Source organism: Oncorhynchus mykiss, chromosome 12, assembly GCF_013265735.2.
Source record: "Oncorhynchus mykiss isolate Arlee chromosome 12, USDA_OmykA_1.1, whole genome shotgun sequence".
Lineage (NCBI taxonomy): Eukaryota > Metazoa > Chordata > Actinopteri > Salmoniformes > Salmonidae > Oncorhynchus > Oncorhynchus mykiss.
In genome coordinates, this window is record NC_048576.1 from 35,467,788 (window position 1) to 35,485,153 (window position 17,366).

The 17,366-nt window shown below is 40.0% G+C and overlaps 2 protein-coding genes across 3 annotated transcripts; both read left to right on the plus strand.

Annotated features, from left to right (window-relative positions):
* Positions 1 to 272: 272 nt before the first annotated feature.
* Positions 273 to 3,992, plus strand: LOC110524522. Its single transcript, XM_036937472.1, has 4 exons — positions 273 to 938; positions 1,564 to 1,722; positions 2,325 to 3,286; positions 3,422 to 3,992. Exons 3-4 carry the CDS (start codon positions 2,410 to 2,412, stop codon positions 3,646 to 3,648), a joined length of 1,104 nt encoding a protein of 367 aa, XP_036793367.1. The 5' UTR covers positions 273 to 938; positions 1,564 to 1,722; positions 2,325 to 2,409; the 3' UTR covers positions 3,649 to 3,992.
* Positions 3,993 to 8,813: 4,821 nt separating this feature from the next.
* On the plus strand, positions 8,814 to 16,723 carry mrpl22 (mitochondrial ribosomal protein L22). Of its 2 annotated transcripts, none has more exons than XM_021623615.2 (7): positions 8,814 to 8,936; positions 9,036 to 9,078; positions 9,290 to 9,425; positions 9,571 to 9,636; positions 14,902 to 14,979; positions 15,598 to 15,667; positions 16,456 to 16,723. In XM_021623615.2, exons 1-7 carry the CDS (start codon positions 8,909 to 8,911, stop codon positions 16,662 to 16,664), a joined length of 630 nt encoding a protein of 209 aa, XP_021479290.1. In that variant the 5' UTR covers positions 8,814 to 8,908; the 3' UTR covers positions 16,665 to 16,723. The 2 variants fall into 2 exon arrangements, with proteins under 2 accessions (XP_021479290.1, XP_021479289.1); XM_021623614.2 differs by having other exon boundaries at positions 8,872 to 8,936; positions 9,260 to 9,425.
* Positions 16,724 to 17,366: the final 643 nt, after the last annotated feature.

Genomic DNA, 17,366 nt, shown 5'->3' on the forward strand with positions numbered 1-17,366 from the left:
TTCCTACCTTTACCACCTGGGGGGGGGGGGGGGGGGGGGGGGGGGGGCGGCCCGTCAGAAAGTCCAGGACCCAATTGCACAGGGTGGGGTGGAGACCCAGGGCCTCCAGCTTGATGATGAGCTTGGAGGGTAGTATGGTGTTGAATGCTGAGCTTTAGCCAATGAACAGCATTCTTACATAGGTATTAATTTTGTCCAGATGGGATAGGGCAATGTGCGTGGATGGTTCTCGTCACTGGTACATCCTGTTTGAGATTCTGTCTATAAGACGATAGGAGCAAGATGGCGTCATGGTTGGATTTGCCGAAGGGAGCGCGGGGGAAGGCTTTGTATGCATTGCGGAAGTTAGAGCAGCATTGGATGAGGATTTTTCCCAAGTGCGTAGCGCAATCAATATGCTGGTAGATTTTAGGTAGCCTTGTTCTCAAATGTGCTTTGTTAAAATCCCCAGCTATAATAAATGCAGCTTCAGGATATATGGTTTCCAGTTTCCATGTAGTCCAGTGAAGTTCCTTGATGGCCATCTTGGTGTCTGCTTGAGGGGGAATGTACACAGCTGTGACTATAACTGAATCCTACAGACGAAGAACCATATATGTGACATTTAAAAAAAAAAAGAGATATACATGAAAAATCATTATTGGACACCATTTTTCTATAGTGAACCGGTTTCACAAGCTTTCCATGCGCTAATTAACAATAATTTTAAATTTAAAGATAGGCTCTCGTGGAATAACCGTTTATGTGCACCACTCCGAATGGACGAACAAGCGCACAACATTTCTGTTGCTGATGAAAATCGCAGAAATGTGGGAAAGAAACGTAAAACAAAACTAAAAGAATGGAAAGACAGGCAAAGGAAGATCTTACGGGATGCGGGAAAACCCTATACAAATCGTAACGGTCAAGAAAAAACTGGGAAAAGCTGTCCAAAAGAGGTATGTGGAAGAACCGTATATCAAACAATCATGCTAGCTAGCTATATAGTACAGTAACTAACATTAATGTTCTGGGTTGTCTAATTTGTAACTATAGAGAAAACATATTAGCTAAAGTTCGTTGGCTACTAACTCATACATTATCGTTACAAATGTTATTGCTAGATTATAGAAGAAACATAGCTAGCTACTTTTTCTCCGTCCACCGGATGATTCGACATGGCTACAGTAGCTAGCTAGTTACACTGTATCCTGCACGACGTGCAGAAAGGATTGTGGAAAGTTGACTGATGAACGCAAAGTGCATCTGTTCAACAGGTTCTATACTGTCCCATACGAGAAACAACAAGCGTTGATTCTCTCCGGCTTAGAACAGGTTAGAAATAAGACAAAACGCCTATTATTATAATAGCTATATTGAACACTTGCATAGTTTAACTTTGACAGTAATGATACGTACATTAACGTTAACTCTAAAAGTGCTGTGTTACACAATGGTGCAATACAAACTCATTCTGTGTATAGATTGGGAGTGTGTGAAAGATGGAGGTCCTGATCAAGCAATATCCTGAATGTGCTACAGTATATTAAATTCTGAATTCATCATTGTCAATTTTTATTGCAGCATGAGGTGAAACGGAGACGTAAACCTGAGGATACAAAGGACAACAAACGACGGAAACAAACCTTCAAATACCGTGTACAGCAAGCAGGCCAGAGATTGAATGTGTGCAAGGTTACTTTCATGTCTGTGTTCCAGCTAACCAACAGCCGCCGTCTTCAGGCAAGTGAAAATATGAATTAATGTCTATATGAATATCAATTACAAACATATTGTAGTCTCTGTACTAGTTTTTAATAACCTGCTAATTGAAATGTAATTGTTTTGGTCAGGTTATTCTGGAAAAGTTAGCTGAGGTAGGTGAGGTTGCAGGGTCTCCAGATCAGGCTACTGAGGCTAGGTCTCCTTTAGAAGATGGAAGAGGGAAGCATAGCAATAGGTAATGCGCTATGGATTCCAGCCTGGATTATTTCACTGTAGCAGTGCTCTAAACAATCTTCTAAACATTAACATAGAGTATCGAATGGATGAATAGCGAATTCTGAAACAAAAATATAAAAATGTTTATTACTTTTAAACAAAATGATGGTAACTAAGCTGTCCAACTACCACCTGAGCATTGAGGACTGAGTGCCGATTACCTTCCCCCTCCCACCGGACAGCACTGGCCTAATTCTCGCCGCCCTACAGGACCCCCGGCCACAAACGGCAATGGCGTGACCGGGATTTGTACCCCGGTTATAGCGACACAGTTGCACTCTAAGGCAGGTGCCTAGACCATTGAGAGAATACAAGTTTAACAACACCTTGTTGTCTCCTTACAGGCTACATCGGATACATGCTACAGTGAAAGAGGGCATCAAGGAGCACATTCTATCTTTCCCAAGAACCCAGAACCACTACTCACGGATGAAGGGGGATGTACACAGAGAATACCTCAGCCCTGATCTGAATTTGTTGCGAATGTACCGACTCTACAAAGAGAATAATACCACATCATCTGCAAAATTCTGGGTTTATAGGGACATTTTCAAACAGCAGAGTCTCAATTTCGGCCAACCCAGGAGTGACACCTGTGGCAAATGTGACGCATTCTTCACTAAGATGAAGTTACACCATCGAAAAGCCAAAAAGGCCTACACACAGCTTCAAAGTGACACTGAGTGGGCTAAAGCCAATGCTGACTGCCATGTCATTTCTGTGGATCTAAAGGGGGTGATGTACACCCCTAATCTGACCCACTCCAATGTCTACTACCAGCGGCAGCTGTCAAATTTTAACTTTTGCATCCAGGAACTTGGAAAAGAAGATCCTGCATACATGTGTGTTTGGCATGAGGGGATTGCACACCGAGGGTCCATTGAGGTGGCAAGCTGCATAATGAAGTGGGTGAAGACAAAATTCACGCCACTCACCAAACCAGAGGTGTGCAAGTTGATCATATTCAGTGACAGATGCTGTGGGCAGAATAACAACTGGCGGATGCTCAATCTGATGTCGATGCTCGTCTCTATGGGTTACTTTACCCAAGTTGAGCAGAAGTTCATGGTCTCTGGTCATTCTTTTCTTCCTTGTGATCGATCTTTTGCCACCAACGAGAAGAGGCGCAAGGTGTCAGTCCTTCATACACCTGATGATGTTTCAAAGATGATACTTGAAGCACAACCAGCAAAACCATTCAAGGTGATGAGGATGCAATGTGAAGACTTCAGGCACCTCCCAGATTCTGTCCTCAAGCGACCAGCTGGACTACAGATCACCTCAGTGAGGTGGTTAAAAGTCACAGGTATTGCACAGAGAATAGTTTACTAACATCCCATCAACATGCAACATGTTGTTCTAACAATAAAATATCCTAATGCTTGACTGTGAAAGTTGTTATTGATGTCAGGAACTTAAAATGTTTCTGTTCTAATTTCAGTTGAGGATCCTTGGAATCTGTACGCCAAACAGAGCCACAGTCTATTTGAGGGATGGAAGTCGTGGCTGATCTCCAAACCAAAACAAGGAGCTACACCTCAACCTCCCTATTTTGCAAGCCACTACCCTAGAGCATATGAGAGTCCTCTGCCCATCAAAAAAAAACAAGTACCAAGATCTGATGACCATGCTCAACTACTTGCCAGCTGCTGCACACTCTTTTTATGAATCACTGCAGAGTGAATAATTTGTTGTTACACCAAGCTACATAATTAAACGTTTTTCTGTGAGTTTATGATCCCCTGAACCTGTATACTGTAGTATGTTGAATCTGTATACATTTCAGAAGACATGTCACCCCTATTGTAGGAAATTAAATGTATCGTAGGTGTTTTCTATGTGAATCAATTTGTGTATGATTTGAACCAGCACAACATATTGAATTCATTTAATTTTAAGATGTTGTTCCTAGTGTAGAAAATGTTATGTACAATGTGTTCTGTTGATAATTATTTTGTGTGATCATTTGAACCTTTTTTAATCTGAATGAATTAAAAACAAATAAGTCATCACATACAGCATGTGCGTATTCATTTGATCTTGATTCCCTTTTTTTATTCATTACAAAAACACTATCTCTCTGTCACCACATTTAGCATTAACTCTAAGCAGTTAATACTTATTTACTGCTGTCACCTCAGTGCAGAAGGACATTTCTTGCCTTTAGCATGGGTTTAACGCAATTCACAACTTAATTGCTGATCATAGTGTTAAACACAAAGAGAATGGTTTTCTGAACGTTTTGTAATATTGACCTTCGGGACCTGCATAATGGACATGCATATTGGCACATCACATTTATCCCTATTTGATATTTACAAGTTGTGCTTGTTTTGATTGAATTAATTTAATTGTATTCTATTTTGGTAGTTCTATGGTATGTTCACATTGAGGGCTTCATTTTAAATGAGACTAAGATTTCATGACTCAACTTTTAAGAAAAGTCATCATTGCTAAAGTTGATAGACCACCTTTAAATGAACCTTCATACAAATGAATTAACTGCATATTGCATTTAAGTTATTTACATGAAGGGCATATGTACTTGAAAGTACTTAAAAAATCATATCAGGTGTTAAAAAAGGACATCTTACAAGAGTCATGCAAAATGTCACATATACTGTTCTTCCACAAACTGAAATCATCACTGGAGATATTCTGTTCTTCCACATTCTAAAAATTAAAACGGCAATAAAAAAAATATTATTTGAAATATCAAAAAAATATAAATTGTTGTTGGAAGATATGGGTATGGTGAATTATTTCTCAACCATAAAACACCTAATGTGGTACACACAATTAATAATATAAAAATAACTGATTATCTTAAAATGGAAAAATTGTCACATATATGGTTCTTCGTCTGTAGGGTTCAACTGATGAGAATTCTCTTGTTAAGTAAAATATCCGGTATTTGATTGTAAGGAAACATAGGTCGAGTGAGCTTGAGTTCCTGTATGTTGTTATGCTTACACCATGAGTCGTTAGTCATGAAGCATACACCCCTGCCCTTCCTCTTCCCAGAGAGGTGTTTAACTCTGTCGGCGCGATGCATGGAGAAGCCCGGTGGCTGAACCGATTCCGACAACATATCCCGAGAGAGCCATGTTTCCGTGAAACAGAGAATGTTACAATCTCTTATGTCTCCCTGGAATGCAACTATTTCATTAAATGAACTTCCTTATTTACATGACGGTTCATGTGACTTGGTTACCATCAGGTACTAGCCAAGTTGCTTATTCATTCAAGAAATCAAATCTATCGTCATCCGTTTCGAAATACCTAAAAATTATAACCCAAGTTATGACATAGCAAGAGGGTTATCAGACCTTTGTCCCTCTCCATGGAAGCAACAAGTTTTTAAAATTGTTTTTATGGTCAGACCCAGGTAGCAGCCAATGCAGCTGGAGAACATGCTAGCTAAGCTAGCTAATGTACGGATAAAAAAAATTCTGCATACACAACACGCTCAAGAATAACTATGCTACCCCCTAACATGTTCATAAAAACACGTGGTGTAGTTTTAGTATGTTTCTCTGACTCCTTACCTATGAAAATAGTAATGTTAGCAGTACTTGAAACAAGCTAAACTGCCTAGCAGCCATTTCCCCAACTGTTAACAGTTGTTATGGTTAAGGTGTCACGTGACCATTTATCTTGTAAATAAATTGTAAACGAGATTTCAAAACATGTTGTTTTTTTTTTTTTTGGGGGGGGGGGGGCAGTTAACTATTTACAAAATGATGTGCACTCACCTCCACACACACCTTATCTCCTCTTTAGGCAGTATGATCCGATATGGCTCTTAGATATGCAATGTTCCGATAACTTTTTTCCTTCCAACAACCAAACAGGAACCACAGGGGAATGTTACGTAAATGTTCTAATTCACCAAAAACACATGTTTTTATCAAATCAAATATCAAATCAAATCAAATGTATTTGTCACATACACATGGTTAGAAAATGTTAATGCGAGTGTAGCGAAATGCTTGTGCTTCTAGTTCCGACAATGCAGTAATAACCAACGAGTAATCTAACCTAACAATTCCAAAACTACTACCTTATACACACAAGTGTAAAGGGATAAAGAATATGTACATAAAGATATGAATGAGTGATGGTACAGAACGGCATAGGCAAGATGCACTAGATGGTATCGAGTACAGCATTTACATATGAGGGGTGAACAGGCAGTGGCTCGGGTGGTTGTTGTCCTTGATGATCTTTATGGCCTTCCTGTGACATCGGGTGGTGTAGGTGTCCTGGAGGGCAGGTAGTTTGCCCCCGGTGATGCGTTGTGCAGACCTCACTACCCTCTGGAGAGCCTTACGGTTGTGAGCAGAGCAGTTGCCGTACCAGGCGGTGATACAGCCAGACAGGATGCTCTCGATTGTGCATCTGTAGAAGTTTGTGAGTGCTTTTGGTGACAAGACAAATTTTTTCAGCTTCCTGAGGTTGAAGAGGCTCTGCTGCGCCTTTTTTGACGATGCTGTCTGTGTGGGTGGACCAATTCAGTTTGTCTGTGATGTGTATGCCGAGGAACTTAAAACTTACTAACCTCTCCACAACTGTCCCATCGATGTGGATAGGGGGGTGCTCCCTCTGCTGTTTCCTGAAGTCCACAATCATCTCCTTTGTTTTGTTGATGTTGAGTGTGAGGTTATTTTCCTGACACCAAACTCTGAGGGCCCTCACCTCCTCCCTGTAGGCCGTCTCGTCGTTGTTGGTAATCAAGCCTACCACTGTAGTGTTGTCCACAAACTTGATGATTGAGTTGGAGGCGTGCATGGCCACGCAGTTGTGTGTGAACAGGGAGTACAGGAGAGGGCTCAGAACGCACCCTTGTGGGGCCCCAGTGTTGAGGATCAGCGGGGTGGAGATGTTGTTACCTACCCTCACCACCTGGGGGCGGCCCGTTTATGAGGTCATTTGAACGTTCTTAGAACAATGTGTTTCTACCTTCCTTCTCCTGCGGGGCAGCAATACCTCACTTACTCATGCTTCAAAACCAGCTGGTGAAGGGAGAGATGTGGATGATGTGTTCATCTGATGCCAAGGATAGACACATCTTCCTTGTCTCTCCTTCCAATAGTTTGGAAAATATACACTAACACTATCAACACCAGGTAAAATTCTCAGGTTTTGACCTCCTGTTGTTTAACTACAGTTTCCCCTTCTTACTTACAGTGGACTCACCAGAGGAGGCTGGTGGGAGGCGCTATAGGAGGATGGGCTCATTGTAATGGCTGGAATGGAATCAAATGTTCATGTTATCCAGCGCGTTGGTGACTATAACTGTAATACTGGCAACAATTTAATTACACTGTTTTTGCCCAACGTTTACTGGCACCGGTCATATTCAATGGGTGTTGAGCGTTTGGAAATTCATTAGTTATTCTGCTCTCTGGCACACTCAGACGAGGGTGCTCTAAAATCGGAATAGATAGCCAGAGTGAATTTACGAACGCGCACTAAGTCTTTCGTTCTAAATCTATGGACTCGATCCAGTCCTTTGATCTAAATGTTCTGTTGCCTTGTTGGCTGGCAACGTTCTTATCCCTTGCTTGCTAGTTAGCCAACTTTGGCTAACACTGTCACGTCGAACAGTACAGCCAAAATAACAGCAACGTAGCTGTTTTTGCATTTGTTTAAGCTGTTTTCTAGTGATTTTTGTGGGGTACATCCATTACAATGAGCTAATGATGTGAAATTTTGTCTGGCATAGAACATTTGCTCTCTCACCAGGCCACTGTTCAGAAAAGATAGCCAACTACACAGCTAACACAATCACTTGAAACTGAAGCTGCATTTCATGTTTTTCTATTGACATTTCTTTGTGTATATCCATAAAATGATCCTGAGTCATGATTTCGACTGGATGAGAAAAGCTGCCAGCCTGTCTGTCTCGTCCCGAACCCTGACACATTCATTACCAGTGGAGATCGAATTTCAGTATTGAAACAATGTTGCAAATGTTGGAGAGACAGACAACAAGGTTATTACAAATCTTTGTTGTTGAAAGCCAAATGCTAGTCTAAAAGAAATGGAAGATAGTGTCTAGATTATTTTTACAGTGTAGATCTAGTATATAAATAGCCTCATATGCTGAGGAAGTGAAGAGAGAAAGATGGGTCCAGGGCTAGGGATCCTAAGAGGCTCCCTGTGAGTAAACCGGGCTAATAGAGTGATAGGAATAACGTGTGCGCCAGTAAGGTTGCTTTCTGAGCGTTCATAGCCATGGTTATCAACTGTACCGCAGAAATGGAACTGAAACAATGGAAAGTAGATGTTGTGGTGGTAGCTACAGAGAAATACTTGGGTGTATGAGATTTTACTGCAGAAGAGATACAAGGTGTGTTAGTGGCAAGGTTTTAATGGGTGTTGGTAGGGCAATTTTGCTTCATTTTCCAGTTCTTTGTCCATTCCCTTTTTTCCTTTTCCAGTCCTTTGTCCCTTCCCTTTTTGTGTCATAAAGTGTAATGAATTCACACTCCAGTACAGTAGGCAGAAACATAGTGCTAAATAAGATACATATATTAATAGGGAGCCCGTTATCGGCCACACACTTCAGTACAGTAGATGACGGTGTATGCACCTTTTAGTTGGTTGCGATCTGCCAATACAAATTTCAAGAAGAAGATAGGCGACGGAGCCCTGAGAAGGAGTACCAACATCTTTGCATTTCCACTAGTTACCTTAGACCAAAAAATTATAAAAACAGAAAATTGCTTTTTAGTTGTAATTTAAAGTTATGGTTAGGCATAAGTTTAGCAGTGTGTTAAGGTTAGGTTTAAAATCAGATTTTAAGAAAATACATTTTAGAAATAGGCGGAGTTTATGAATGTGTGGTTGTGGTAAGTAGCGACGACAGTCTCGCGTGCACTTGCCGTAAAGCAGAACGTGTGGACGACGTCATACATTCAACATGGCGACCTCCGTAACGGTAGGCGGTGGTAAGTTTAATAGTATTTTACTTGAAATGCCAGTGTCTATTTCATTCTCTACCTCTTCTAAAGTATAGAATGAACTAAACATGGGATATGTTTTCATAGGGTTCACACTACTCACGAGTGTTGCTGGGCAGATACGCTCAAGGTAAGGAGAACCAGCACACGAGTTAACAGCGCTGTAATTTCAGTGAAGGACAAATCAAGCAGTGAAGTTATATATGTGCTTACAACTTCCATAATTTTACCTATTACAAGTATTTGCCAGATTTTTTGTATTGCACCTCTTTCTGTCTATAACTTCTCAAACGTTAGCTAGCTAACGTTAGCTTCTTAGCGAAGTTCTCTTCTCTATCCAGGCTATTTGCCTTTGGTAAAACCCAGAAGCTCCCCTGCATCCACACCAGCGCCGCATTAGATGTCAACAAGAACTGGGACAGGAAGAACCTGCAAATGTTCCCACCACAGCAGCCTGATGAAGCACGAAGACCTGCAGTGAGTTCCAACAACCAAGTGATACATACAGTAGTTATGGTTAAATAAAACATGTATTCCGATGGAAATCATTCCATATCTGACCATTTTATTGTTTTCAGTTGTTGCGATATACTAAATACAGACCAATATATTTATTTCACAGGAGGTGCACCACTGCAGGAGGCAAATCAAGTACAGCAAGGACAAGATGTGGTATCTAGCAAATATGGTGAGTGCAAAGGTTTGAATGTAAAAGCAACATGTTGAACACCTTCCAGATAGCTCTAGACAACAGATTTTTACTGCATATTCTTACTCTTTAGATGCTATATTCAAAATCTCATAAATGTACTTTCTTTACTTAATCTTCTTGTCCCTCTTGGAAACATAACGAGTTCACCATGGCTCTCCTCAGAGAGAGCCATGGTTTACTAAGGTCTTGTAAAGTAGAGCATCGGCAGTTTTTTTGTATTTTTTGCCACGCATGCACCAATCAATTTAATTCAATACGCTTGCACACATGCAGGACTTTTATCTTGACATGAGGTGGAGCAGAGAGGATGTAATTTCAGGCATATGCAGCAGACCCACGTTTGAAAAGTCTGTTTAAAGGCCTAATGCAGCCATTTTCTCTATCAAATAATTTATCTAATTTCAGTTGAGGACCTTACTGTAATAGTTTTCCATTAAAATAATCAGAAAGAAACAAAACATTTTGTTGCAAAAAATAATTTCTCAAGCTATGACTGTCTGGGAGTGGTCTGACTGGGGAGGGATATGTAATCTGAAAACAAGCTGTTATTGGAAGAGGGGTTTGGAACTCTTTATTGGGCTATATTAACTTATACTGACTAATGTCACCAGGCAAGCCAAACTCCATCCATCCAAAACATTTGATTTGAAGGTCCTGTTTAGGTTGTATATGCAATTCCTTTTAATGAAGCATCCAATAAAACATTTGCCAAAATGCAATTTGTGCAAAAACACCTAAACGGGCGTACCTGATGTGGTTCCATATGTAACAGAGATCAAAATCTCGACTAAGATCTTTGAAAGAGGGGGAATCTAAAGATGAAACAACTAGGATGTGTTGCTAATATGACTAGGATTGTGCCTTTGGCTTCTGGTCAATTAAAGTTTATTTGAAACAAAGAAATCGAGTGATGGACAGCAATACAGATAATACAAAGAAATGGTGTGCAGGTGTGGTTGGAAGCCACAAAAACCAATACAATACATTATTACAAAAATAAAAAGGTTTTCAAACGGATAACCTCCTAATTATAAATATATACATGAATTGATCAGTAGTCATGAAACAGTCATTTATAAAAACCACTTACATAACTATTCAGATTAGAGGTCGGCCGATTAATTAGGGCCGATTTCAAGTTTTCATAACAATCAGAAATCGGTATTTTTGGGCGCCGATTTCCGATTATAAAGGAAAATATTTTTATTTTTTATACCTTTTATTTAACTAGGCAAGTCTGTTAAGAACACATTCTTATTTTCAATGACTGCCTAGGAACTGTGGGTTAACTGCCTTGTTCTTTCACCTTGTCAGCTCAGGGGTTCCAATCTTGCAACTGCACAGTTAACTAGTCCAACACTCTAACCATTGCACTCCACGAGTAGCCTGCCAGTTATGCGAACGCAGTCGAAGCCAAGGTAAATTGCTAGCTAGCATTAAACTTATCTTATAAAAAACAATCAATCATAATCACTAGTTATAACTACTAATCCAGTTTAGCAGGCAATATTAACCAGGTGAAATTGTGTCATTTCTCTTGCGTTCATTGCATGCAGAGTCAGGGTATATGCAACAGTTTGGGCTGCCTGGCTTATTGCAAACTAATTTGCCAGAATTGTACATAATTATGACATACATTGAAGGTTGTGCAATGTAACAATAATATTTAGACTTGGGGATGCCACCCATTAAATTGAAAAAAAAAAATACAGAACGGTTCCTTCCGTATTACACTGAAATAATAAACGTTTTGTTTTCGAAATGATAGTTTCCGGATTCGATCATATTTCGTATTTCTGTGTGTTATTATGTTAGAATTAAGTCTGATTTGATAGAGCAGTCTGACTGAGCAGCAGGCCCGTAATCATTCATTCAAACAGCACTTTCGTGTGTTTTGCCAGCAGCTCTTCGCAAGCACAGCGCTGTTTATGACTTCAAGCCTATCAGCCTAATGGCTGGTGTAACCAATGTGAAATGGCTACCTAGTTAGCTGGGTGTGCGCTAATACTGTTTCAAACGTCACTCGCTTTTAGATTTGGAGTAGTTATTCCCCTTGCGCTGCAAGGGCCGCCGCTTTTGTGGAGCGATGGGTAACGATGCTTTGAGTGTGGCTGTTGTCGATGTGTTCCTGGTTCGAGCCCAGGTAGGGGAGAGGAGGGGGATGGAAGCTATACTGTTACACTGGCAATACTATAGTGCCTATAAGAACATTCAATAGTCAAAGGTATATGAAATACAAATGGTATAGAGAGAAATAGTCCTATAAATACTAAACCTCTTACCTTGGAATATTGAAGTCTCATGTTAAAAGGAACCACCAACTTTCATATGTTCTCATGTTCTGAGCAAGGAACTTAAACGTTAGCTTTTTTACATGGCACACATTTTTACATGGCACATATTACTTTCTTCTCCAACACTTTGTTTTTGCATTATGTAAACCAAATTGAACTTGTTTCATTATTTATTTGAGGCTAAATTGATTTTATTTATGTTTTATATTAAGGTAAAATAGGTGTTAATTCAGTATTGTTGTAATTGTCATTATTACAAATAAAAAAATTGCCCGATTAATTGGTATCGACCTTTTTGGTCCTCCAATAATCGGTATCGCTATCTGCGTTGAAAAATCATAATCGGTCGACCTGTATTTGAGGATTGTTTTTTTTATTTTTTTTTATCCCATTCTTCTCTGCAGATCCTCTCAAGCTCTGTCAGTTTTTATGGGGAGCGTTGCTGCACAGCTATTTTCAGGTCTCCAGAGATGTTCGATCATGTTCAAGTCCGGGCTCTGGCTGGAACATTCAGAGACTTGTCCCGATACCAATCCTGTGTTGTCTTGGCTGTGTGCATAGGGTCGTTGTTCAGTCTGAGGTCCTGAGCAGGTTTTCATGAATCTCTGTACTTTGCTCCATTCATCTTTCCCTCAAACCTGACTAAAACAGACTGAAAAACATCCCCACAGCATGATGCTGCCACCACCATGCTTCACCGTAAGGATGGTGCCAGGTTTCTTCCAGATGTGATGCTTATTCAGGCTAAAGAGTTCAATCTTGGTTTCATCAGACCAGAGAATGTTGTTTCTCATGGTCGGAGAGTCCTTTAGGTGCCTTTTGGCAAACTCCAAGCAGCTTGTCATGTTCCTTTTACTGAGTGACTTCCATCTATCCACTCTACCATAAAAGGCCTGATTGGTGGAGTGCTTCAGAGATGGTTGTCCTTCTGGAAGGTTCTCCCATCTCCACAAAGAAACTCTGGAGCTCTGTCAGTGGCCATCGGGTTCTTGGTCACCTTCCTGACCAAGGCCCTTCTCCCCTGATTTTGCATTTTCACCCGGCGGCCAGCTCTAGGAAGAGTCTTGTTGGTTCCAAACTTCTTCCATTTAAGAATGATGGAGGCCACAATGTTCTTGGGGACCTTCAATGCTGCAATCAAGTTGTAGAAAGATGATCAATGGAAACAGGATGCACCTGAGCTCAATTTCAAATCTCATAGCAAAAGGTCTGAACACTTAAATAAGGTATTTCTGTTTTTTATTTTTAATACATTTGCAAATGATTCTTACCTTGTTTTCTCTTTGTCATGAAGTATTGTGTATAGATTGAGAACGTTTTATTTGATCCATTTTAGAGTTCGGCTATAACAAAGGGGAAGGGTTCTGAATACTTTCCTCGTTGTGCTATATATGGAGGAAATTACTGAGCATCTCTTATAGCTTGTCTACGGTTCCCTATGCACTTGAATGTCTAATGGGAGTGGCACTTCAATTTTAATTAAAAAAAAGGTAACTCTTTTTAATTGTGGCCATCCCAAGTTTAACACACAATTGCATTTTAGAAATATTGCGCAGTGACTGGTCTTATAAAAGCACATGTTGCACTCCAGCAGCAATGAGCTGAAGCGCTGCAGCAGCTCTAGTGTTGTCTAAGGTGATATTCTGCTCAAAACAGGCTCTGTCTGTATGTTGTGCGTGTGCGATAAATAAAAGACATGCCTAACGTAAATACACATGTGGCAATTTAATTCCACAATTATGCTAATTAAGCTACCGATAAGCATTACGGCCATATGTATTTCCGTGGACTGGTCTTTCCATCAATGAATAAAAAGTGTTAATTTGCAATTGGAATTATTTTTCTTCTACTGGTCAATTTGGCTGGCAACAATTTTATTTATCGGCTTTTCCTTTTTGGGGGGGGGGGGTAAAAGCCTTGAATAATACTTTACTGTGGATATTTTGACTGAAATTCCCAGTGGTAGGCTCTAAGGTCCAATGCAAAAATGTCAAGTCATTTCAAATAGAATCTTATTCAAGATTCGTGACGCACATGTGGTGGGTTTTTACGCTACGATGTTGTCCAAGAGGGATAGCATCGTCGTATACACAGCTATGGCCTTCCCTGCTTTCACTTTCCTAGTGGGTTGTCCAGTGCCTTCCTTGTGCCTGTCCCATAGATTGGTTGTCATAAAACAATATAATGTAAGGCTGACCTTTTAAGTATGCTATTTTGTTAAATGCAGTCAAAAACACAATTTTTCCTGTGTTTTTATATATATTTCCACACTGAGGTTGGCGTAATACTGTGAAAGTGAATGCGCTTTTTGAAAAGACTGCCTGAAATTTCAGCCTGTTTTGATGGGATGGAGTTTTGGCCTGCCTGGTGATCTCATGGTAAATTAGTTAATAGACCAATAAGAAATAGTTTCAAACCTCTCTGCCAATAACGGCTAGTTTTCCGTTTCCCCTCCCAACTCAGACAGTCCTACCAAAATTGTTGCTTGAGAAATTGCTCTTTGCTAAGAATTTATTTTAGTACCATTTTAATTTAAAACGATTATGGTAAGGTACTTAATTGTTAGTAAGATGATTTGGTATTGAGATAAAAACAGGTGCATTGAACAGTTTTTAAAATGATAAAGTATTATGCCAAAGGTGCATAAAGATGTCAATTTAGATATGACATTGTTTTAGCACTATCAGAGTTTAAACTATAGCGTGCAACATGGTTCAATGCACCAGTAAATCAGCAGAATCTACTCTTTCGTTTTTCAAATCGGCAGTGTCTTGGAGGTAAAATTGGGATCATGTATACTGTGCTGACGATAATACAAAAAGAGTAATGGAGAGCAATGTACAATAAGGCAAACTTGGCCAACAAGGCATTTGTGTTAAGTGCATGGGGCCTGACATTTTTATGCGTCCGCTATTGGTTGACTTCCTCTTCTGTATTCTTCCAACAGATCAGAGGAATGACTATTGATGAGGCCATTGCACAGCTTGAGTTCAATGACAAAAAGGGGGCAAATATCATGAAAGAGGTATGTTTTAATCCATGTGACTTTCTACAGCATGCTTTAGCTAGTTTTGGAAAACAATGCAACATTTAGGCTTGTGATGCAACAAGCTCTCACAGACTCAAATTAGAATTAGACATCCATTCATGTTTCTCAAATTCCGAAGTGTTGAAGGTTAAGTTTAGGCATTTGATGCCTAGTCTTAAAACAAGAATATCAAAAACAACTTTTTATCACTGGATTTGAACATGCAACCTTTTGAACCAGGGGCAGATGCTTACCTTTTGAACCAGGGGCAGATGCTTACCTTTTGAACCAGGGGCAGATGCTTACCTTTTGAACCAGGGGCAGATGCTTGCGCCCATCTGCCATCCCCGTCAATAACGCCCTAGCAAAACCGAAACCTACGTGAAGGTAACAGCGCTCACTGTTGCCCCTAGTGGCCGTGTTTCCACATCATCTCCCGTTGTCCTCGGACATGGATGGACGTCAAATACTGATTTGTATCACGGGTGACCTGTCTGTGTGATGTGCTCATGTCCAGTAGTTCTATAGTTAGCTGACAAAATACACTCGTATGACACGTCAGTGTTTTGGCCCCTGTCTTGCTTTCATGATGTGATACGTTGTTGTATTTCTAAGGTTCTCTTGGAAGCCCAGGAGATGGCAGTCAGGAATCACAATGTGGAATACAAGTCCAATTTATATGTTGGTAAGTGTCAACTGTCGTACATCTTCTTGAAATCTTACACATCAAATTGTATTCGTCTCACACACAGTTCACAGCAAGTATAAAAGGTGCAGCAAAATGCTTGTGTGCTAGCTCCCTTAATGCAGTACGTTAATGAAGAGTCAGGTAAAAAATAAGTAATAGAGGTAGTATGCATAGTAATAATACTGTTTTTACAAATATGTGGGCAGTGTCTCGGTCACATAGTAGAATAAATGGTATATAATAGAACAGCAGTGTTGACTGAGTGTTTGTGTGTGGGATGTGTGGATACTAGTCAGTGCAGATAGTCTCTAATACACAACTTCATACACATAACATCTTGTGAGAATCCTCTCACAATAAAATGTATGGCAGAAATTGCCCATGCGTGCCCTAAATAGCGTGATTGAATTCCTGAATGTAAATTGTTAACAAGGTTAGAAAAAAGTGATGGTGATCATAAAAGGGTGTATGCTGCATTCTAATCACGTCCTGACTGTTTTCAAATGGAAGAAGCAATGGAAATTTATTGAAAAATCACAATAGGGATGTAATTTTAGATGCCTGAAAATACATACTTTTCTTCACTTCAGAGGCTGGGTATGATTTATGCAAATGTAATTCAGAGGTTATTATAGATAAACAAATGGAAACAGAAATATCTTTATGCTGATGTGTTTGACATTCAAATGCAATTCCAGAATGAGAAATTTGTCATTGTGTTCTATATGTCTGTCACACACACACACTCTTTCACGCACTCTTTATCCCCTTCTCCCTCACTTCAGCGGAATCATTCTCCAACAAGGGGAAGTACCTGAAACGTATCCGTTACCATGGCAGAGGAATGTTTGGGATCATGGATAAAGTGCACTGCCACTACTTTGTCAAGCTGGTGGAGGGGCTTCCACCGAAGGCAGAACAGAAGACTGGCTTCGACCAGGCCAAGAAGTACGTTGAACAGCTCAAGAGTCGCACCATTATCCACGCACTCTAGGGAAACTATTACTGTTTGTGATTTGATATGTAATAATAAATCATATATGTGGGATTGTTTTTACGATTCTGGCTTTTCTCATTTTGGATTGATAAGTAGTATGTTTTTGTTGTGAGATTGTCTGCTTTTGATCGCACCCAGCAGTTAATTGTTTACATTAACACTTTAGTCAAAGCATAAGCTCTTAGAGGCTGTATGTAGCCTAGTGGTTAGAGCGTTGGGCCAGTAGCCTAAAAGTTGCTAGTTTCAAACCCCGAGCCGACAAGATGAAAAATCTGTCGATATGCAACAAAAACAACACAAATAATTTTTCCAACAATTGTTGACAGACAGATTATTTCACTGTATGAATTCCAGTGGGTCAGAAGTTTACATACACTAAGTTGACTGTGCCTTTAAACAGCTTGGAAAATTCCAGAAAATGACATGGCTTTAGAAGCTTCTGATGACATTTGAGTCAATTGGAGGTGTACCTGTTGATGTATTTCAAGGCCTACCTTCAAACTCAGTCCCTCTTTGCTTGACTTAATGGGAAAATCAAACGAAATCAGCCAGAACTCAGAAAATAAATTGTAGATCGCCACAAGTCTGGTTCATCCTTGGGCGTAATTTTCAGACACCTGAAGGTACCACGTTCATCTGTACAAACCATAATACGCAAGTATAAACACCATGTGACCACACCGCTCATGAAGGAGACGC

Bases quoted from the DNA above. Each gene is read 5' to 3' on its own strand.
- mrpl22 (XM_021623614.2), top strand. From the start codon at position 8,909: ATGGCGACCTCCGTAACGGTAGGCGGTG. The intron at 9,079-9,259 runs GTAAGGAGAACC...AGCTAACGTTAG, and splicing joins GCTGGGCAGATACGCTCAAG to CTTCTTAGCGAAGTTCTCTT. The intron at 15,668-16,455 runs GTAAGTGTCAAC...CCCTCACTTCAG, and splicing joins CAAGTCCAATTTATATGTTG to CGGAATCATTCTCCAACAAG.
- LOC110524522 (XM_036937472.1), top strand. From the start codon at position 2,410: ATGAAGGGGGATGTACACAGAGAATACCTCAGCCCTGATCTGAATTTG. The intron at 3,287-3,421 runs GTATTGCACAGA...TTCTAATTTCAG, and splicing joins GAGGTGGTTAAAAGTCACAG to TTGAGGATCCTTGGAATCTG.